The sequence below is a fragment of the Oreochromis niloticus genome, linkage group LG23, assembly GCF_001858045.2.
Source record: "Oreochromis niloticus isolate F11D_XX linkage group LG23, O_niloticus_UMD_NMBU, whole genome shotgun sequence".
In the NCBI taxonomy this organism is placed as follows: Eukaryota; Metazoa; Chordata; class Actinopteri; order Cichliformes; family Cichlidae; genus Oreochromis; species Oreochromis niloticus.
The window spans coordinates 41,755,214-41,778,355 of NC_031986.2; the positions used below are offsets into that span (position 1 = coordinate 41,755,214).

The 23,142-nt window shown below is 41.7% G+C and overlaps 2 protein-coding genes across 5 annotated transcripts; one reads left to right on the forward strand and one right to left on the reverse strand.

The window, feature by feature from the left end:
- The first annotated feature begins 138 nt into the window (after positions 1–138).
- Positions 139–2,616, forward strand: LOC100690174 (40S ribosomal protein S27). Its single transcript, XM_003439843.5, has 4 exons — positions 139–293; positions 974–1,082; positions 1,171–1,281; positions 1,374–2,616. The coding sequence occupies exons 1-4, from the start codon at positions 288–290 to the stop codon at positions 1,400–1,402; spliced, it is 255 nt and encodes an 84-aa protein (XP_003439891.1). The 5' UTR covers positions 139–287; the 3' UTR covers positions 1,403–2,616.
- Positions 1,523–22,925, reverse strand: tpm4a (tropomyosin 4a). 4 transcript variants are annotated; one of them, XM_003439846.5, is made up of 9 exons: positions 22,578–22,925; positions 20,609–20,734; positions 6,509–6,642; positions 6,257–6,374; positions 6,081–6,151; positions 5,892–5,967; positions 4,840–4,902; positions 4,490–4,559; positions 1,523–2,877 (listed from the first exon to the last, which is right to left on the reverse strand). In XM_003439846.5, exons 1-9 carry the CDS (start codon positions 22,689–22,691, stop codon positions 2,795–2,797), a joined length of 855 nt encoding a protein of 284 aa, XP_003439894.1. In that variant the 5' UTR covers positions 22,692–22,925; the 3' UTR covers positions 1,523–2,794. The 4 variants fall into 4 exon arrangements, with proteins under 4 accessions (XP_003439894.1, XP_003439893.1, XP_003439892.1 ...); XM_003439844.4 differs by lacking the exon at positions 1,523–2,877 and adding an exon at positions 3,513–3,721 and having other exon boundaries at positions 22,578–22,924; XM_003439845.5 differs by lacking the exons at positions 20,609–20,734; positions 22,578–22,925 and adding an exon at positions 14,251–14,805.
- Between the last annotated feature and the right edge of the window lie 217 nt (positions 22,926–23,142).

Sequence of the window (23,142 nt, forward strand, 5' to 3'; positions counted from 1 at the left end):
AAAAAATTAATAATTAAAAGGCTAAATTAAAGCAGACTTCCCCTTTCCAGTACAATAGCTTTCCATTCTCTTACAGCTGTGCTGTTTGTCTGTAAAACACGTATTATTACACGGACCTGCTTAGCAAGTATCTGTTGCCCCTCCCTTACACGAAGACTCCGCCTACTCGATTCTTATATCTCAGACCTACACCAAACTACAGGTGGATTTAGTGACGAGCATAGTGCGCTTAGTTTGCTATATCTTTTATTTACATTTGACGAGAAAACCGGACGATCTGAGCAAAAATGTCTGTAAGTGAAAATCTTATTATAATTTTTAAATTTGACTGTTTTTGTTAGAAATGTTAGAAAGTAGAACAGTTCTGACTGACAGAAAGATGCTTTAATAGTATTTTGTGAACTAAGAAATACAACATTATACTGAATTTTAAAAAGAGTAGCAATAAAGTGAGTAATATTTTTTTTAACTCTTGTAATATTGAACTTGTAGAAACATGTCATATACTGTTATCTGCCCATTGTTCTTGTACTGTACGAATGATGCTTGGGCTTGTCTGGACATGTTGCTCCTCTAACTAGTAATTCATTCTTCAGACTGTAGGGGGCATACGGCTATAAAACATATTGCGGTACATCTGTTAAGGCAATCCTGTCTTCTTCTTTCATCACAGCGGATCATCTGTCTTCATCTCACCCTATCCCCATCATCTTCCACTGTCACCTTTATCCAGTATATCCAATATTCAGCCTCTTCTCTAATTTCCAAACCAGTTAACCCGAGCTGTACAAATTTCTGTCAGCTCTGCCTCCTGTCTTTTTGTTAGTGCTGTCTCCAAACCATCCATCATAGCAGTTTTACCATGATCTTGTAAATAATCATTTTCATATTTGTATCCCTCCATTAACCCCATTCTGTCATTTAGTAGAACAATTGAATAGTTCATGTTTAAAAAAAATGCCTTTTCTTGCAGCTGGCTAAGGATCTGATGCACCCAAGTTTTGCAGAGGAGAGGAGGCAGCATAAGAAGAAGAGGCTGGTGCAGAATCCAAACTCTTACTTCATGGATGTTAAATGCATGGGTAGGAATTTTGGCTCATGGTGCAAAGTTTTAGGATTTATTTTTAGTTATGTGTGGCAAGCTCTAATTGATCTGCAAATGGTCATCAGGGTGTTACAGGATCACCACCATCTTCAGCCATGCCCAGACAGTGGTGCCCTGCGCAGGCTGCTCTATAATCCTCTGTAGGCCACGAGGGGGGAAATGCAGACTGACAGCAGGTAAGTACAAAGCCAAAAACAATAGATTTGAATAAGATTCTCCTAATTTGCTTGCAAGACGTTACTGAAATGTTTGACATTTCTCCCTCTAGGCTGCGCCTTCAGAAAGAAACAGACATGAACAGTAATGAACCTGGAACCATGCAGCAGAAACGCCCAAGGATAATCGAGGCTGAGCGATGCCATGTTGCAAATCCTCAGCAAATAGAGAAATTGCCTCTATTCATCTAAATGAGTACGATTTTACCCCCGAGTGGGGCTGAATGAGAGAATCATACGAATGCATGTACACTCCCAAACAGATTGACATAATGAAGCACTTTGCTGTAAAGACATTGTGCATGAGTAAAATGCAACAATCAAATTTGCAAAAAAATTCAGACAAGTCATGATTTCTGTAAAACATTTTAATAGGTTGACATGGATGGGGTGGGGGTGGGTGAATGAAGTATTTCATTACCAGTCTCAATCAAATGTGAGGCACTCTCAGTGGCTCTGACATGAGATGAAACCACAATGACCATCACAAAAAAAAATAAAAAACATTTCATGAATTAATTGTCTGTGTTGTGTTCTTTGGTTTTGAGAGTTCCTCTGGCAAAAAGAAGTGGTGTAAATGAAACAAAACCCAAGAAAAAAAAAATACAACTTCTCACATTACCTAACATTATTCTACTATATACAATAAGTATCCATGGTTGATAAAACTTGACTGAGCTTCCAGTGGTTTGGGGTTTAGCTCACTCATATTGTAAATATTGGCTACATAATGGCATATTGTTGGTAATGATGCATTAGGTATCAGTGGTCAGGTCAAGCATTTAAGTGTTCAGAACGTCCGCATCAGGTTCAACACCTTGGCCAAAGAGGCATTACGTTATAATTAAATGTAAAGAAGTCTGAATCACCGAGCCTTTCTACCAGGTTATCTGTTCACGTGACTGTTGTGTTGTTCTAACACAAAAAGATTTAAAGAGAGACTGAGACGAGCACAGATCTGTCAAATATCTGTTAATTTGCAGCCACTGGAGATAAAATGGAATAATAATAATTAAAAAAAAAATGTTGACTAACTTCAAATTACCACTAGGTGGCGCTTAAAAGCCACACAAGACTGAGCAAACCCCTATGCCATATGTAGCCTATGTATTAAAAATAATCAGAAGTGTAATGTATGTGCACATAATGTGTAAAATTAAGTCTGTTTAAGTGATTGAGTGACCAAATGGGAGGTTTCTTTGGACAAATTTAGTGCCAAATTTAGTGGTCAAAAACAAATTTCAACAAGAACATCTGTAGGTTTTAAAAAAATAAAGTAGCGATGGATTCAAAAAATTAAAAAAAAAAAAAAAAAGTTGTGCTTTAAACAAAAAGAAAAAAAAGGGACAAGCATTAAGTTAATCCCCCTTTACGTGGGGAATAAAGATTTTACAGCTCGAAAGGCGGAATGGAGTCGAACTTTTAATGGAATGTTAATGACGACCTCATCCTCTCCAGCTTCCTCTGTGTGTGTTTATAAGCTGTTCAGCTCCTGCAGGGTCTGGTCCAGGACTTGGTGCATGCCCAGATTCTCCTCTTTGGCATGTGATAGTTTCTCTGGGGAGAAGAAGAAATATGACACGGTGAACCCTCAATCACCAGTTAGCAGTGCTTGCTCATTTCATGCCACTGTAATCTCTCCATGAGGTTTGTCACACAGCACCCCTTTTTTTTAAAGGCTGCACAAAGGTCGGTGTTACTGGGCAGATGTTTTGCATAACTGGTTTGGTTAAGTTGTGCCACATGCAAAAAAAAAAGCAAAAATCAACCACTACAGAGTGCCTTTCATGCATAAACTGCTGGAAGACTGTTAGTGGGATCATACAGGATGGACTTTTTAAAGGACTCGTTTGCGGCACTGTGAAGTTATTCGTATATCCCACTTTGTGGAAATGGCATTAAGATCTATGCATACTTTATGGAAATACATATCAGAAACCACCAAAACGTGTAGATTAAAACCCAGGTGACTGCAAACTATTAATCCACACTAAAACCAGAAATGCTCACCTTTGTAAAACTGATATTCAGATGAACGTGTAGAGTAACAACTAATCGTAAAATACACTGTTAATTACCTAATTAGAAAATCATAGTAACCTATATAGTTAGCTGAGACTTTGCATCAAACAGTTCATAATTTGCTTACACACTGGCAAAAAACAAACAAAAAACAACAGACAAAAGCTGCAAACTAGGAAAGAAAAGGAGCTTTAATGAATTATGTTTTGCATAGTAAGATGAGCAGAAGCACATATGATCAGAGGAGATGAACATTTAGAGGCACAGCAGACAGAGAGAAAGAGCGAAACACATCTCTACAGAGATGTCATGTCATTGAGGGCATGGTCCAGCTCCTCGCTAATGGCCTTGTACTTCAGCTTCTGAGCATATAATTCATCTGGACGCCAGAGGTCGACAAGAAGCAGAGGCAGGTGCCAACGACAGCAGCGACACAAGCAAGCCGAAAGCAGGACGAGAGCGAGAGACAGATGGAGGCAAAGAGCAGAGGGAGAAAGGAAGAGACAAAAAAATAGGTCAGCCTTTTTAAAGATGCAGAAATGCTTGGAAGAAAGAATGATGAATACCTAATTATGCTCAAAGCTCTTCACGTTTCTGTCTTTTTTTGCTGGGGGAGCTTTGAGCATTTAAGACTTTTGTGAAAGTCTCATAAAACTGAACCAATAAATCCATGAACTCAGCTGCCTGTGGTTCAACAACTGAACGATCCTGACCTAAAAAAAATATGAGCACATTCTGTCCTCTTTGCTGCCGCTGCAGCTTCGTGGCTGACATGGAATACTTGTCCTTCAGTAACAAGGGTCTTTTATTAGCCTGTCTTAGTGAAATAGTTTCCATACATTTGGTTCCTGTGGAAAATTCTCGTTTCCACAGGAAAAAATTCCAGTGATGCTGAAATAGGACACCTCTTCTAGAACTCAGGCCAAAACTCAGGTAAGTGATTTTGCAACTGTGTATTAAGATGTGCTCGTAGTTCATCAGCAAATAAATCACCATTTAATGAAACTGAACGCATCTTTGCAGGTTCACTTAAAGCTAGCAGACAAAAAGATTTTGGGTCTACATTTTCTTTTTTAACAGAACAAGATTTTGGGCCACAGATGCTGCAAGTCCCCTAAAAACCTCAATATGAATGTGACTCTCGTACCTTCCAGGTCATCGATGCTCTTTTCCAGTTTGGCAACTGTCCTCTCGGCAAACTCTGCACGGGTTTCAGCCTGGGAGGAATTCAGACAAAGCATGTCAAAACAAACTGATGTGCTCCAACAAACACATCCATCATGGAAGACTGCAACAGGAGAGGTTTTCAGCCAGCCTTGCTGAGCTTATGGAAATGTCACGTTTAACATTTGTAGCAGTTTCCATATGAATCGGATTCAGAAAGACGAGTTAAAACTACATTTTAGTGATGGGGAAAAATGCTACAAATGTCTCTGAATGACTGGATTATTCTATTATAATTTTATTTTTAATTCTGTGAAAACACCATCATCTCACCTCCTTCAGTTTGTCAGTCAGAACTTTGATCTCCTCCTCGTACTTGTCTTCTTTTTCTGAGTACTGGTGACAGACGGAGAGGCAAAGAAACAGCATTAGCTCACACTTAGCTTTCACCAGCAAACGTGCACACAATGGGAGCACAAAACGGCACCATCCCAGGATTATTATTGCTTTGAGAGCTCATGGCGCCACTCCCTCGCTGGCACGTAACAGGAAAGGTGTTGGCCTGTCCTGGGAACAAGTTCTGCTGTTACGCTAACCACTGCAGGTCTGTTTCAAAGAAAAGCCATGCCATATTTGCTAAAGAAAAGTTGTCATGAGGTAAACCTGGCATGCCGTTGCACTGCATGTCTGTGCACGGGCGGGAATGAAGCAGACACATTCCTGAGTGCGGCAGGTTTCTACTGGCTGCTTATATGCACACACAGTGAAACACCTTACGTAGCCATTAACACCACTCATACACACATGAAAAAAAAAAAGCCTCAGTGGCTAATTTGTCATGTGGTAGATAAGTTGGTGTGCAAACATATATTTAAACAGCTGCATATCAAAGGAGTTCAGGTACTGAGCTCCCTTATATAATAGCTTGAGGGTAAAATAAATGGTTGTAAGGAGGGCCTGATGATACACAGTTATAATGGAGGTAGTATGAAACAGTCCTTTGCCATGTGGTCTCCCTCCCTGAGGACAGCTCACCCAAATTACGGTGCGCTGAGCCATGAGTAAAGCCCTAATGATAGGATACGTGTGTGCAGGGTGCCAGACTTGGTGTTCAGTATATATATTTAGTTTTTCTGCTTGTGTTTGTGAAAGAGAATGAAAGAAACTGCCTAAAGTCTCAGTTTGTTTTGTCATATTATTAGATTTTATCATCACATTGAAGCATTTTGACAGGAAACCTTTTTTTCCCTCCTTTACTGGATAAAATCAGATTTTTTTTGCTATATTTAGATGATTCTAATTTGGAAAAACACCACCAAGCTCCAGGAAGCCAAAGCAGAATTATTACTTCTTAACGTGTCAATGCATTTCTATCAGTCTTGTACCTTCTCAGACTGGGCTTCTAAGGACTTCAGGTTGTTGGTCACATTTTTCAGCTCCTCCTCTAGGTCACTGGCTTTACTGCGAGGAGAGAATCGCATGCATACTTTGTTTTAATGCGAGAGCCGCACAAGAGACCATGCATCTGTATGTGAGTCAATGTATTTGTGCATTTGTGCGCTTATTGCATTTACCATTCTGAGAGCTCGGCCCTCTCCTCAGCTCTCTCCAGCTCGCCCTCCAGGATCACCAGTTTACGAGCCACCTGACACAGAAAAGAAATATTTTAAACTCAAAACACTAAGAGGCTATTAACGATCTGAATAAGGGAATTTCTCTCTTGCACTTAAGCCGTCACTGTCAGAATCACCTCCTCGTATTTGCGGTCGGCCTCCTCTGCGATGTGTTTGGCCTCCTTCAGCTGCATCTCCTGAATCTCCATCTTCTCCTCATCCTTCATCGCTCGGTTCTCGATCACCTTCATTCCTCTGGGATGACAGGACACGGCATGAGGAGAGCACAGACTTTCTTTTGTGAAAGTCAGGTGAACTAGATAACACATGTTCTCCCGCACAAGGCAGACTTTTTCTCCACTTGTGTCTAATGCGAATAAGAAACTGACCTCTCGCTCTCATCTGCAGCCTTCTCTGCCTCCTCCAGTTTCTGCAGCGCTGTGGCCAGTCTCTCCTGGGCACGGTCCAGCTCCTCCTCCACCAGCTGGATCCTGCGGTTCAGAGCTGCTACCTCACCCTCTGCCTGCAAAGGGAAAAAAAAAAAAATAGGAAGAACTTTAGTCATGCATTTATTCAACTTTAAGTCACCCAAAGATGTCTGCTGTCCTCCATCATAAAACAGGAACAGAAGGAAATGACACAATGACAGAAGTCGGGGGAGAGAAGAGTAACTTGTCGCCCTGTTTTCAGCGATTGTTGCAACAAAAATCAGTGAATGTCCAAACCAACCAGAGGGACGTAACTTTAAAACTAAAAGGGAATAAAAATTCATCATCTTGTATATTTACTTTTTTGGATTAATGGAATAAGAATGACTTATTAAGGAATTAAGCAAGGCCTGTGTGGACAGGATATGGTGATGTCCTGTTTATACTTCCCTAACAACTACTGTTATCAGGAGGTTGAATCGCTGTCTTTTTCTTCTTTTTTTTTAACTTAAGTTCCTCATCCAACAAATTGATGCATCACTTTAAAACCAAACCACATCTATTTTGAACAAAAGTCCAAAAACTGAACTCAAGTGTTGCATACTTCACCACATGAAACACTTTTTTAAAGCTAGTCATGTCAATGGAAGAGCAGCTATACAGTCACACAGTACAATGCCTACCCAGAACTCTGATAAAAATATTTAAATACAGCCACCTGAATATAATCATGGTGCTATGACGACAGGGAAATATTCACCCTTATCATTCATATCCTAATCCTCACTAACAAACTGAATCCAAATAAAGGCTACAAGTGAGTGAGTGAGTGAGTGAGTGAGTGAGTGAGTGAGTAAGGGGGAGACAGTGTAATCTACTCTGTGTGCTCTCTGGGGTCACTCGGGTTTCTCAAATCAAAATGTGACGGTTAAAATGTGAAACGGAGCCAGCTGGAGGTCGTTGGGAGATTCGTCCATAAAAGCAGGGCCCAACTGTAACCGTCTTTAATGAGAACATGCTGCATCTGGCTGGAAAGTGTAATTCCTTACAATGCAGCAGGACGTCTGAGCGAAACATTTAGACAAACTCAATTTCTGGTGATGGTGAAGCCACAACTGGGCAAAGAAGGGAGAACGAATGGGCTTCTGCTCGTCTGCCCTCGATAAACAAAAAGCCAGAAAGAGGAAAAAAGAAAGCAAACAGACAACTACACAAGAATTTCCTCTGTTGGTCAGGGAGTTTATCCAACCATCATCTCCTTGGGAGCTGCATTCAAAGTAAAAACAGGACCTCGGTCTTAGCATAACACAAAGAACCTGTTGTTAAAATGAAAGTTCACAACCAGACCGATAAGTGCTGAACCATTCACTGAAACCCGGAGTACTCACACAAGTTTATTATGTTTACAACCACGCAGGCTGTATTCTCTGCTCTGATGAGGGCAGCAGTTAGTAGGTCAGTGACTCATTAGCCAGTTTTTCAGTCCAGCAATCGCTCTGATCAACCGTCAGTGCCTCCACCATTCAGCTTACAGGCAGCAGAGTCATTCTGTGCAGAAATTGGTGACTGAAAGTCACAAATAGAAAGTGAAATGACTGACAAGAAGGAACAATGCCAAGAAAAGAAAAAACAGAGCTTAAATATACTGAGAATATCTAGGCCAGACTTCCATTCTCTCATAGACTCGATATTTCAGGAAATCAAAGCATGAGGGCACAGGCTTCTTTCTCATTTTCAGTATTCCTCCATCTCATCCTGGCCTGGTGACCCGCCACTCCCTCCCCCGGTCGTCTGTGTGTTTTTTTTTTCCCCACCCTCTTCTTCATCCTCTCCCAGGTCTTCCCCTGCTGCACAGAAAGCTCACAGGGGAGGCCACCCATACGAGACAGGAAATGTCTGCCTAACTATCGCTGACGTGTCTCAAAACCGCAGGCACTTGACAGACGTTGAAAACCTAACCTGACACAGAATGAATGAAAACTCATATCGCTCAGAACATCTTGAAATCTCATCAGCAGTGTCGCTCGCACGGGTCTGCATCCATCGACGCCACATCTGGCTGCCCAGAAACGTTACCTAGTATTCAACTGCAACCTGAAATAACAGATATTGGTACTTCCTGTGTCCTGAATGGAGCAATGTCCAGCACGCAAACAAACATGCTATTCATGCGTTTTAGGTCAGCTACGTTAGCACACCAGCTGCTGTAATGCGCTTCCAGACACGCACACGCTCTGCAAACATGCAAACAGACACTCTTATTGCACCAATCTCTGCCTCTCTCAAACATACACACACATAATTACCAGCTATCCAGTCTCCTACCCTGTAAACTGCATTCAAGTAACAAACACACAAACATAGAAACCTCAGCTAACACCAGTATGGTGGCAGTGACAGAAATGTGTGCAAACTGGTGCCTTATCTGCCATCTGCTCATAGCGAAAAAGGCAGGGAATGGGGGAGCCCCACACAGACAGAGACACCCTTGTGTCAGGTTTAAAAGGACAAAAAAATGCATGCATTTACAGGTTATCTCATGCTTCTAATTGACTGAGCTGTGAACAAAGAAGAGCTTTTCCTGTAAATCCTGAAGGTACAGTTTTAACCACAGTCTCTTCTGCAGCTTTAGAAAATCATTTAACCTTGGCCGGTGCGGTCACAAGCCCAGCAGCAAAAGCTGACTGAAAGTTATTCAGAGCCTTTGTGCAAATATGCTGTCAAAACAATGTTAACAGAAATGCCAAGAAACAAGAAGTGAGGTTAACGACGAGCTTTCACTACTCTACTACTAGCATCAAATAGCAAATGAGGATCTTGAAAAAAGGTGACAGGAAGTATGCTGCCCAACATCCTTTCATTTCCTCCCTTTGATTGTTCTTTCTTTCACCGCTCCGTCTGTCTCTCTGGCCATGCCCCTTCCTTTAGCACCCACTTTTCATTCTTTGGCTGCCAGGGACGCACCCTGCCTTATATGGTAAAACAAACTATGGAGAATGTTTGTGGTGGAGTATCAGGAAGACTGGGGCAACGACGACAGATATGTAGACACAGACTTTAAAAGATACTGGGACACAAGTAGCTGCTCTGTTGTCACCGTAAGTTAATATGTAACACCAGCTTTCTAAGTCAGGAATGGAGCTTTACTGCTCAGTGCATCACCAACAGGCTGTGTGGCTATTAGAGCCACAAGATTCCTAAAGCTTTAGCTCAACATTTCGGGAACTAAATTCTAGTGTGAGATTTTAAAAAAAACACTGTTAACAGTCTCAAAACAAAACTTTGGGCTGACAAAATGGTTACCAGCTACAGTGGAGGCTATGGATAAGCTGCGGATTTAAGGAGCCTCACTGCCATCATTCCCAGCCAATAAATAATGTGTTAATTAGTGAGCTTAGATGGGCTGATTTCAGCAGATTACACTGACTGACTGCCATAGTTTTATTTGTATTGTGCAGCAAGAAAGCAATGCAAGATGTTCCAAGACGTTAAGCTACCTCTTTAACGGACACTGCATTAGTAAGTGGCACAGACTACAGTACTACTGATGGCATGGAGTGATTCATCTGTCTTAGTTGAAGTTAGAGCACTCGAAGTGAGGCTGCAGACTGCTGGGAGTGACTTAAGAAATACCTGAGTGTATTACATATCTTAGAGACAGCATCAAGGACAAGTGAAAGAGGAATCTAATTATTGGCTGATTTCAGGGCAGTGGGCTAATGAGCTGCACAATGCTGTTGGGGTTCAGTGCAAGTTATTCCTGACTGCCTGCTGCTCTTAAAGTTACTCTGTGTTGGTTCGTGACAGAAAGAAAGTGTGTAATCATTTCCCACAAAGATCTGGCATGCAAAGAAAGCTGCATAAAGTATAAGCCAGTCTGTCATGAAGTATGTAAAAGACGGTTGTTAAACATTCAGACAAGCATCACAATGAGCTCCTTCAGCGCTAAACGCAATTTGTCGCCATTTAAAAGTATGTACTCAGACTTTTAGGAGGATCTCGACTCTGGTCTGAGTCTTTAGCTCAGTGTGTCTAATCCTAACCAGAGGCTGACTGCAACCCATTTGTGAACCGCACCACCAGGAATCCGCAAACCATAAGAAAAAACAAATTTTTCCAGCGTTGATACAATCTAACTTTCCAGATAAATATTAACAGGGTGATTTTTACCTGCAGGTCAAATATGAATCCCGGTAATACGAGTTTCAATCAGGTTACCATTTCCACTCTGCATTCACATGCAAACAGACTCGCTGAAGTGACTCACTTTCATGGACTCTAAAAACGGTTCAAACACAACTTGGTGCTGTATACATGCAATTTAACGACATTACAGCAAATTCGCCTGTGCTAGGACTAACCGAACAAATATAACCCACTCCTCGTTTGAATGAGAACCCTCAGCCTTGGCCTGCATAATCAGCAAAGCCACAAGCCACTTACATGGGAGTGTTCCCCAGGATGCCAGCGACTGCCAAAAAGTATCAACATGTGGCAGTTATATTTGGAAAGTTGAGCTATTCCCAGGGAGAAAGTCCAAAGAAAACAGTGAAATCAGGAAGTAATTCTTTCCACAGAATCTGCTGGAGACTCCTAGAGGCCCAGCAGAAAGCCTTAGCTGACCACACGAAGCAACAAACGGACACCTTCAGCTCAGCAGATGAGTGTGTGGACGTTGTTTTTCACGATAAGCATTTTTTTGAATGGCTTCCTGCAATTTACTCTCGATATGAGATGCAAGTAAACAAATACGGTTGCCATAAGCGTAGGAAGCAACTTCAGCGTGTCTAATTAAATGTTGTAGTGCAAAAAAAGACTGCAGACTTGTGCTCTACATGGAGAGAAATAGTGTTAGTAACTATAAGAAAATAACAGGACACTCAAGATAAAGTGGCACATCAATGTAGAAACACCAACTTCGCCGCGCACAGTAATCTTCCTGTTGATCAGGGCTGGAGCCAGGGGACAGGAAGTGTTGGGAGTAGAAGCGCAGGAAGTGCTGGACCAGGGTCGGCAGCCGACATCCTGGGAGGGTCAGTCGGAGGGAGGGCGTGCGTGGGGATTCCTCAGTAAGAATTCCACTTCCCTTTTTATATTTATTTCTGTATTTCAACTTGCGTGTGGTCAAACACTGATCCTCACCATGGCAACTGTAAGTTGTTCTCTGCAAAGTGCACAACAGCCTCAATTTCAGAAAAGGAAGCAAATATTTTTTCCCGTCTCTTTTTCTTTTTTTGGTCATGACTGATCGTTTAAACTAATCTTGTCATTATTAAGTGTCTGACAGAAGGAGAAGCACTCTCTCAAATTTGCTTCCATGTTCCAAAAACAACTAATCTGCTTCATCTGTGCTCTTCACAGGACTCCGAACACAGTAAAAATGATCACCTCGGACCCGACTCTACTGAGAAAACTGAACGAATTCACGCTGAGGAATAGTGGCTATAAACGAAAAGCATCACAAGACTTTGACTACAGCCTTAAATCATTACCGAGAGGTTAAGAAACATCCCCAGAAGCGTCAAAACCACAATAACATGAAGCAATTTTCTTTATCAGCGATAGACGTAGCCAACGTTTTTGTACTCCCCTCACACATTTTTAAACAATGATTCATTACACGCGGCAAGGTTCTTGTTTTGATCTCCCCGCGCTCAGAAGAAGGACTTTCTGTGCCAAGGAATAACTCCAGGTTGTCCTAATTATTCACACATGGGACCACACCAGCCTCGCCACACAGTCGCACCCCTCTGTTCGACTTTGAATGGAGGGACATGTGTGACATCAAACTGCTTGTGCACGTTAATCCTGACAGGAATGAAAGACTTTTTAAAAATGCAGCATCCACTCTGAAGATAAAAGAGTTTAACCACACCCTCCCATTTCAGTGTAAACACACTATACAAGACATACTTATAAGTACTGGTCAACAACTATAACTCCACCTCTGAAACCTCCCAAACTGGACGCTGGTATGTAAGCTGATAATGAATGACACCATAAAAAAGACGTAACAGATTACTGGTTCACCAGTTTTGAAATGCTGGACCATACTGAACAAACAGTCTGCCTCGTATGCAATAAAAAAATTCTAACAATTTATTTTTTCAAAAACACAACCCTTTCAGCTCTTCATTGATGTGAGACCACACATGCACCCTGACAGCAGATGTAGCTATACGGGGCATCCCCATATCATTCATTCATTCATTTACCATTCCCGTGTCAGTGTTTTGAAGTTCATGCTGCAGGTTGCACAAACACTGAACAGAAACACTTCTAAAGTACACAAAGCACCCACTGAACAACCACAAACTGCAACACAAACAAGCCAACTAGAAGCCAAACTTCTTAAACCGATGCCGGTATGCGAGTCCATACCAGAATAATTACCCACATGCTCAGCAAACGCCCAATGGTCAAATTAAAAAGGTGGCCTGTTACCCAATAGCCATCCTGTAACAAAGGGCTTTGCCTTGCAGCAGGCCCAACTCCTTTCATCAATTCAGCTGCCATATCTTTACTGCCACACCTTCCCCTCCCACTCTCCTGAAGTCTTTCTCATTGTCCTATCATTAAACTAACTCCTATGCAAAAAGTATGGCACCGTGTGCCATAAAGCAGCACGTGAAACGAGTCAAGAACTGTTGCCTAACTGTGCTGCTACTAAGCGTTTTTCTCTCTCTCCCCTGCAACCACTACCTTTTCTGCATGTGAAGCCATAAAACTCGGATGTGGGCACAGTCAAGAGACAGGCAGGTGACAGAGCTGCCAATTACTCAATATATGAGTCACATCTGACACATTGAAGGCAATGGTTGAAGACACTCAATTTGTGGAACTTTAGCAATGACTGAATGAATTTCAGCCCAAGCTGAGCAAATAACTCAAACTTTACAGTTTAATGTAAAGAGGTGTGGAAAACAGGGAGGTAACTTGCAGTTTCATTATTGGCTAACTTCACCAATTTACAGTTTGACTATCAGATGGTAAAAACTTAAAGGTAATCTCAGCTGTTACTGTTGATTGACTGATCAATGAAGCAGCTGATCTTTTACTTCTAGCTGAAAACAGCAACATTTTTAGATCTACTCCTAATAACAGAGGAGGCACTTTTTAACTGTGCCCTGTATTTTCCGATCATCTGTGGAGGCCCGAGGGTCAGCCCTTCAACCAGACAGCTGCCGAGGGAAAACAGCCACCCTTGCCGAAGTGCCTTTGAGCAAATCAGAGCGTTAAAAATTCCATTGAAATTCCATCAAAACACTGTCCCATTAACCCGCAAACCAAATGGAATCTGAGTGAAAAAATCGTCACAATTATGATACAATTAACACAAGAATGATTTGACTTTAAATGAAATAAACTGGTAAATCTAATAGATTCGCCACAATTTGCACAATCACTTCAACGCTGTCTACGTGGTCTACATTAATCACTGTAGTTTCACAGCGGCCTTCAAGTCACACCGAGCATGCGCGAAGAGCTGTAGGAATCCAAACTTTTTTTTTCGTTGCAGACCAACGCCTTGCATTGTGGCACATTCACGCCCGCCACCAGTGAATCAATGACATAAAACTAATAAGACTTTCTAGGGCCCGAGAGGCGAATACGAACAATTCAGTCCGTGTTTAATGATTGTAATACATGTAAAATGGCGACAACAGAAAAAGCTAGGACAATAGAGGAGTTGATTGTCTCACTTTTTCTCGGAGCTCCCGTTCACTGTCCAGCTCTCTCTGTAGGACCTGAGCCCGATCTTCTGCGTCGTCGGCCTGCTGCTGCAAACACTGAATCTTTCTCTTCACAGCATCCAGAGAGTTCACACCTGCCATTGTTTACTGTTTCTTTACTTAACTTAAGACTAAACGTAAAAAAATAAAACACAGTTAAGACTATGTATATGTTGTGCAAAAAAGAGGCCACTGATTCCTGCTTATTTGGTCTATTCAGAGTAGTTTAGTAACAGAAAAATAAGACTTTTGTTCGTTGATTTAAAAAAAGAAAAACGAGAAAAATCGGCGTGAATCCGGAGATAAAGTATGAGGAATGTAAAGGAGTCGCGCAAGTGCAGCAAAAAGTTATATAAGTAGGAAGCGTGAGTGTCCAGGTGTTCCCCGAGTGTTTCTTCTGGATTGTAGAAATGAAAAGTTCATGAGCGGCGCAGAAAATGGTCCTCGGGAATGTAGGTAGCAGTTTTGGTCCGGACTCAGCCTGACTTAGAGTTTGAGGAGGATACAGAATAAGCTGCGCGGCCAGAAGAGCTGAGAGCGCCACTGCGCCGGCGGAGGAGAGGGAGTGATTGGGTCGATGACGCCAAAGAGGGCGGGGCTTCAGAGTGAGTGAGTGTGTGTGTGTAAAAAGCTGATCCCTGTGACTGATGTGAGCACTGCTGCGAGACTTTGAAAAGAAAAAGCAAAGCCAGGATGAATTACTTTCAGTCATTGTGAAGGCGCAGTGTCCATTGTTTAGTTGTCTCACACAAACTTGAGCCGCTCCAAACTTGATGTGACAGTTAAATTTCCCCTTACAGTCTCCATGGAGTTTGAACTGCCTCCAGTGAAGTGTGAATAATTTGAGTATTTCCTCTTTAAAAAAAACCCCCCATACAATTATATTTCATTCTGTCATCGTGGACTACTGGTTAAAGTGCCACTCTGCACATACTGCTCTAACTTAATGGTGGAAATCCAAATCTAAGCAGCAGCGATTAATGTGTTTTGGCTGGCAACAGATTATTTAACCTTAATGTCTAATGTCTTAAATGACCACGTGGTCACAGAGAAGCTGTTGCTCCATTTCAGAGGGGTCAAACAACTGGCCTGCATCAAGCACAGAAAACAGCTAAGGAGATCGATTAAAACTACTGAGGAAGAAACACTTATCAGTGAGGCTCAATGGAAAAAAAAAAAGGCTTGTGTTTTCTATGGGGCATAAAGATAGGACAAAGGTCACGTGGTCTGATGAGTCCAGATTTGTCTTCTTCCAGACTGATCAGTGGATCAGGCAGATAAAGTGATGCATCCACATGCATCTACTGTACAAGCCTGTGGTGGCAACACTAATGATCCGAGGCAGCTTTACCTGATCAAATCCAGGTTCAGTTAACATGCCCCCCGAAAAACTGAGGTCACCTGACTACCCGAATACACTAAATGACCTGGACTTTCTATCAATTGATATTTTTTCTTCTCTGATGGCACAGGCATATTTCAAAATGGCATGCTAGGGTTAGTTGGGCTCAGACTGTGCAAGATTATTATTCTTATTATTCTTGACATGAATGTAGAGCAGGCGTAGGCAACTCCATGCCTCGAGTGCCGGTGTCCTGCAGGCTTTAGATATCACCCTGGGCCAACACACCTGAATCAAATGATTAGTTCATTACCGGGCCTGTGGAGAACTTCATGAGATGTTGAGGAGGTAATTTAGCAATTTAAATCAGCTGTGTTGGATCAAGGACACATCTAAAACCTGCAGGACACCGGCACTTGGTGTCCTGCAGGCACTCGAGGCCTGGAATTGCCGAACCTGATGTAGAGCAAGGGGCAACCTCTAGAGGTGAAAACTGAAGCTAGCAGAAAAGTACCAAAAACTGCAGTACCTTAAATGGCCACTTGAGGCTTGCTCAAAGCAGGTAAATTTAATTGGCTAGAATGTTCAAATACTAAACTTCACTGCAGAAATAAGCACGTTTAAAGCCAGATACTAAAGCGTTTTGGGTTTTTTTCCTTTTGTGACCCATTTTAATTAACTAGGTTCCAGCTAGGTTGCTATGCTATCTGCTAAATCCGATCTTACCTAATATGATGAGGTCTCTGAAATAGACCTCTCGGCCATATTTGAGATGTTGGTGTGTTTTTTCAGCAATTTTAATACAGTAATCAGACAAATAACATGGCAGTCTACAGATACACGCAGCTAACCCAGGTTGCAACTGTTAGCTGACAACCTATCTCTAGATCTTCTTGTCCATATACGGTCACTTCAATCTCTAAAAAAAGGGAAAAAATGGTGAGACTTCTCACCAGGGCTGCACAAACCAATGGGTAAGGTCACGATGGCTATATCCATCTTTTATTTACAGCATCTGGTCTCAAGTGACCACTTGTGTAATGAAATGTCACGCCCCTGCTCAATATGACAGTAACCACCTAGATCATTTCAGTGAGAAAAGACCAGAAATTATGACTGGTGTGCTGGAATTTAAAAGAAGAAGTCAGAATAAGTATTCCTTGGTGTGTTGCAGGCCATTTAAGCAGCCCAAGATGATTAGTGAACCTCTAATATATTTCTAAATCCTTTTCAAAATTTTCATTATGTCGAATAAGACACCACAGGTGCCCAAAGGAGTACACACACAGCTTTTGCTGAGGACATGTGATTACTTGCATGCTGCTTAAAGAATGTGGCCATATGTGGCCCCGGCACCCTCCAGATGTAGTCTGAGCTATCTGATCTCAGTTATCTTGGGTTGGCACCCACACTAACCAGTAACCTAAACCACTAAGCCAAAAAGAAAAAAAGGGGGTAACTAATGTAGGAGTGCAAAAAAGTGCCGCTGATTCCAAAAACAAGACTCCATGTTTAAATACCCAGCTTTCAGAGCATTAAGCAACATGTTTACAGCCTCATGCAAAAAAAGAAGGTTTCCCCATCTAATATCAACTCATAGGAGTCTAGTCTTTTTTGTAACATCCTCATGGGTACTGGAGTTAGGGGTGTAGCTTCTTTGATAGACAAGCATCCAGACACAGGCATCTCTAGCTGATATCTCTGGTTGGTCTTACATTCACTAACTGCAGTCACAGAGCTCGACCCCTCCACTGTGTTTATGCTGTTGGTGCCATTTGGTGTATTATATTACAGCTTACTTGTGCTTACAGTATTTTATTACTTAGTTACCATTAATTAGCTGATATCTAGGTTGTACAGAACAGTTTATGGACACAAATTGATAGCCAAGCCTTAGCTGATAACTCAGCACTCTGACCTTACATTAGTGATGGGAGGAAGTTCAACTAGCAGCAAAGTCTAAACATAGACCATATATATATATATATATATAATTCCAACTCCTAACCTCTCAGTAAACCCGCAACTCTCTAAATAGAAATGTGTTAGTGTTTGTCTTGAAGCAGCAAGCAAATAGACAATATATCCCACTTGCCTGCTGACAGACGATGTGCATTGTGTGGGTGTAAATCAAATTTATTCTTCATCTTTCATGTTTCAATGCTTGCCCTGCCTGTGTTTACCCCCCATCGGCTCCTATTCACACGATCAGCCTGGGAGCTTGAATATGTCGGGTGGACGGGCAAGTAGGCCAGCAGATTTCAGCTGAGGCTCATCTCAGATTCAGTCCTGCTGTTCTCAACAAGAAGAACATGTCTCACAGTCAGTCTCGTGTGTTGATTGAGCTGCTCTCTCTCTGATTTGCCCCTTGCACCGGAAAAGCTGGAAGCATTGATTTCATTAGACACAGGAGTGTGGGGCTTTCTGTTTGCCTTAGCTACATTCCTCACATACCAGAGCCCCCCCTGTCTGTTCTCTGCTCTCTCCGCCCGGCTGACCAGCTTTGCCCTAAAACTGTGACTGTTGCTGCTGTGATTGGTGTAATCAATGCCTGTACCAAGACCACATGCGCTAACTTTACTTTTTACTGCATTGTGCGTAAGTACTTAGATCTATAAGGACAGACTCTTTGTCTGGTGGCTTGAGCTAGCATAAACAGCAATGACCTAAATATCAGCACGTCTGCTCTGGTGCCCTTTTTCATGAATCATAAACGGTTTGCTTGCTGGAGCTGCTGGCTCACTGCTCTGTTTTCCCAGTCGCTTCCAGGTTTCCAATTTTGGTCGGTGTGAATTCAGATGCGTAATGACTTGACTGCTTCCTCTAATAAATGACATGTGGAGGGGAATTCATGGAAGTGGAGCAGAGCAGACTTCATAATTTGATGCCACTCTGTACTCTGTGGTAAATCTAAAAAAATGCCATAGTGGACATCTATTTTTTAACACAACTCGCACTGCTTGAGTTCTCTTTCCAAACACTACAGGACACCCAAGAGTGATAGCTACAGGTCAGACTCTGGGTTTTCAAGGGGCCCACTTGACCCAGTTTATATGTGAGGCTTCTCAGAACCATCCTGAGTTTATTTAATCACTGCGTCAGGATAAACCAGCATGTCTCAGCCCTCAGGTCTATGTCTATATAGCAGGCACTTCCCTTCTCTTTGTGTGTAGTGCAACATCGCATTTCCCTGGGATATCCTCCATGAGACTAAAACAATACCACATCTTAGTGGAAGGTGGGGGAGGTTTTTGCATGACTCTTCTCTCTCTGTGCTCACTTTGCTTTGTAATGCTGTGGTACTGCTTTCCCCTACTTTTTATTAAAATGCCATTTAACTGATAAACAGGTATACTGTAAACAGTATTGTATGCTTGGATATATGTGATTCCCCCTTCCACCTACACACACACACACACAGTAACGGACACAAGCAAGCAAACACACAGCTGTGCTGGATGAATCACCACTGACAGATATACTACCATGTGGTTTGTGGTGATGCCAGCAATCTAAAATATGACCGTCTTTCCCAGATTGCAGCTGATTAGGCACAGGAAAACTGCCAATTCCAATGTTCTGCTATATTTATTCAATTACTGTCCACAAACAAGGAGATCCATATAGGATTTCTCAGTGGTGGTTAAATTTATTTACATGTTTACATGAGAAAAAGTAAATACTCCAGAGTCAAAAAAAGTAGCCATTGCAAGTTTGAGTTTAGTTAAAGGAGAAGTCTGTTTACAGCTTTTGGTCCAGCTGTGTCTACATCATTTGGCTCTGACCGCAAGACTGCGAGTTTGACAATAAAGTAATTTGGTGGTGTGAAGTTAGAAATAAAAAAAGCTTATCAGACTTCTTTCGCCGCCTCCTTAGTCATGCCTGAAGTTTGTGGGTTAAGCTACCTGAAGCTACAGCTAGAGGTTGAAATGCATTGTTGGAAATGTAGGCAGTGTGCTTCTTAACGAAGAATAAAAAAAACATAATAGCTTCCAAATGTTCAAATTAGTCAGCTTGGACATGAAATGCTATTAAAACTGCTAAGTCGCTAGAACAAAGTCTGTTTGATGTGGGACTGCACTGATTTCCACTGATGTAAGAACAGCCCAAGTAATAGTGCTGTATTCACAGCGAGAACCAGTGAGTGGTCGTCTTGTTCCCTGTCTCTTGTAAGTGCAATACAGTGAGCTTACAAGAGACAGGTTATTGAGTAATTATCTCCTATTGTGTCCTAGATGTGTCCAGAACTGGCACATTCATGTATCAAACTGACTTTTAAAATGCTACATAATTTATTTAATTAAAGTCCAAAAGCATCATAAATACTTAAAACATTTAAAAATCCTTAAAGTACCAAAAGTGAATTTAGGCATATAAACTGATTTGTGTTGTTTGTTTTAATTTTAGTTATCGCCTTTAGTAAATTGTATTAGAACATATAAAGTGGCACAAAATGAAAAACTCTTACATTTTTTCCATGTTTGTCCCTTTGCTATCATGACTGCAACATCTGCATGCAATTTGTTGTAAATGTCCCACCGCATGTTTGTGCAACTGTATATGTCAGAACACATGTCATGATGAGGCTTACAGTGTGTGTGTGTGTGTGTGTGTGTGTGTTTGGGTGAAGGGATTATAGTTTAACCGTGTGCTCATCTTTCAGGAGTGGCTGCACAGGAATGTAACTGTCTCTGAAGTGCTCCAAATCGTTCACCGCAGATCAAAGTAAAGCCACAGCTGGTGCCGGCTTAGAAAGAGTCCAGCTGTGGAAGAATGGTCCCTAGTTTTCAGTAGTGCCGCAGTAATGTGTGTATGTCAGATGAAACAAGTATTAATATCCTTTGTTCTTCTTTACGGGATTCAAGGATTCAGTGACAGTAATGGTCATAGTTATTTGGCAGTTTGATTTCTAGTTTAACTTTGATTAAAGTGTCCTGAAAATGAACTGACACCAAACCCTCCTGTGTGTGCGTGCCGTTCACTCACATCTGCAGCTGTCTTCTCAGACAGTTCCAGTTTCTCCTGAGCATCTTTCAGGCCCTCAGAGAATTTGTCCAGTTCATCCTCTGTCTGCTTCATCTTCTTCTGCAGATCCAGTAACTCCTCCTCCAGCTAAAACAAGGGACACTGTTAGTGTTGTAGGGAGTTCGACTTTACTACTTTTCTACAGCACATTTTTTCATTTTAACTCAGTTTAGCACGAAAACCTTAGATGAACCTGTATTCTGTTCTATTCTATTCTATTCTATTCTATTCTATTCTATTCTAGTGTAGTGTATTCTGGCCTGGTGTTGGATTGGATTCTATTCTGATCTGGCCTGGTCCATTCTAGTCTCTGTTTTTTTCTGTTCATAGATTTGATTTGATTTGATTTGATTTGATTTGATTCTTTTCTATTCTATTCTATTCTATTCTATTCTATTCTAGTATAGTATAGTATGGTCTGGTCTGTTACGTTCTCTTGTGTTCTGTTCTATCCCATTCTGGTCTGGTCTATTGTAGTCTCTGTTCTGTTCTGTTCGGTGATTTGGTATTCTATTCTGGTGTAGTCTGGTTTGGTCGGTTCTATTCTATTCTATTTTGGTGTTTTCTATTCTATTCTATTCTATTCTATTCTATTCTATTCTATTCTATTCGCATTCGTCTGAGCACTGAGACCATCATGTTTGTTCTCACAGATGAATGAACCTTTGCAAAGATATAATGATGAAACTTTTATCGAGTTAACAACTGCTGAGCAAAATGATGGTTGAAAGGAAACCATGTTAAGCAACTGATAAAGCAGCGGTGGCTAATTTGCAAGCAGGACTGTGTTTATGATGTTTGGAGAACATTTATTTAAATGGCATCACCCTCTCATGACAAGAACTCTGGTATGCAGTCTAATCTCTTTTCTCTTTCTCCCTATTCTTCTCTCTCTCTCTCAGGGTTAACTGTTCGCCCTAATCAGTGTTCCCCTCTGAGTCCATGAAGTACATCTGATAACCCTGCTGTGTCCCACACTGCCATTCTCTTCTGGGCTCTAAAAATACAGCTGTTATCAGCGAGAACACACAGATGCCTGGAACCATAGGTTGTGTGTGTGTGTGTGTGTGTGTGTGTGAGTGCACGCATGCACGTGTGTCTAATCCTCCATTTGTGTGTCTATGCATGTCCATTTGCATGCTTATTAAGGGTCACATAGTTTCCATAATGGCTTTTCTTTAAAATAGGTCCTCTCTCTAAAGCGGTTGAGGTGGGCTTTTCTTTCCCCAAAGACCAAATCCTGGTCCTGGGTGGTCTCATCACTTGTGTACCGGTGGTGCTGACCAGTTCAAGTGAAGAGAAATTCAAACTACTGTTTTCCTGCAGATCTCCTTTAGTACAACTTTGTTTAAAGAATAAAAAAGTAACGAGTAGAAACTAAAAGCAATGATTTGCACCTCATTTGATCCAAAGTCAGCAATTTAATAACTTCCAAACTTTCCTGGACCTGTGGTTGGATCATCTGTACTATGAGGCATTCCTCAGAAAAGAAAAAGAAAAAAAAGTTAAACTATTTCCTAAAATATTTCCCAGCAAAGTAAACCAGTAAATTAACTGTGAGGAATGTAGAATAAATAAATGTAAGAACTGTTTACACACCGTGTCCTTGTAGGTATGTCTGGTATGGTTTGAATGTTGTGATTAGTTTAAGAACTGGATAAAAAGAAAGGTCTTCAGAGAAAAGCGCACTTACTGGGTGTGGACATTTCTTTTTTCATGAAAAACTGTTTTGAAATAAATTTCGCTTCAGAAGTTGCAACTAATCAGTAAATCTATAAGTAAACTATAAAGTTAATCTATACATTTTTGCTTAATATACAGTTCTAGTTGCGTATTTCCAAAATCAGATCAATATCCCTTCTTCTAAAATCTTTTCTATATGCACTGGAATCCCTTGTGATCCATCTCCTTCTTGCTCTGGCTTTCCCACCTGCTTGCATTTGTCCTCTGCCGCCTTCTTGTCTGTCTCTGCCTGCTCGGCCCGGTCGATGGCATTCTCCTTGTCCAGTTTCAGCATTTGCATCTTCTTCTTGATGGCCTCCATGGTGGCTGCTTGGCTGGATTTTCTCCCTCTGAGATGTTCAAACGCACCGTTAAAGGTTTGGGCTTTCGCTGAGATGTAGGAGATTCAGCCTTGCTTGCAGTGCAGGAGAAAGCTCGAGCTGAACAAAGCTGCAGAGAAAGCGAGAAAGCAAGGGAGGCAGAGACAGAAAAGGAGAGACAGATGGAAGGAGACAGAAAGAGCTGTGAACAGAGATGGAGAGTCAAGCCCTATAAGGATGGTTATTTAAACTTCAACAGAACCTGCCTCCAGTCTCCACTCACCACCCCTATCGCCATCCTCCTCCCATGTTTCCCCCTCCCTCCCTACATCCATCACTTTTCTCCATCCTCTCACTCTCTGTCCATTCCTCTCTTCATTCAGCCACTCACCACTCTGCGTCCACTCCATCCTTACTCCCTGGCTATCACTCTCTTAGACACACACTCCACCC

What these genes read in the sequence shown, in the direction of transcription:
- tpm4a (XM_003439846.5), bottom strand. Translation starts at nt 22,691, where the DNA reads ATGGAGGCCATCAAGAAGAAGATGCAAATGCTGAAACTGGACAAGGAG. An exon ending in CTGAGAAGACAGCTGCAGAT is followed by an intron (nt 6,643 to 20,608) that starts GTGAGTGAACGG and finishes TTCCCTTTGCAG; the next exon opens with GCAGAGGGTGAGGTAGCAGC. An exon ending in AGGGCCGAGCTCTCAGAATG is followed by an intron (nt 5,968 to 6,080) that starts GTAAATGCAATA and finishes CTCTCCTCGCAG; the next exon opens with TAAAGCCAGTGACCTAGAGG.
- LOC100690174 (XM_003439843.5), top strand. An exon ending in CATGGATGTTAAATGCATGG is followed by an intron (nt 1,083 to 1,170) that starts GTAGGAATTTTG and finishes AATGGTCATCAG; the next exon opens with GGTGTTACAGGATCACCACC. An exon ending in GAAATGCAGACTGACAGCAG is followed by an intron (nt 1,282 to 1,373) that starts GTAAGTACAAAG and finishes TTCTCCCTCTAG; the next exon opens with GCTGCGCCTTCAGAAAGAAA.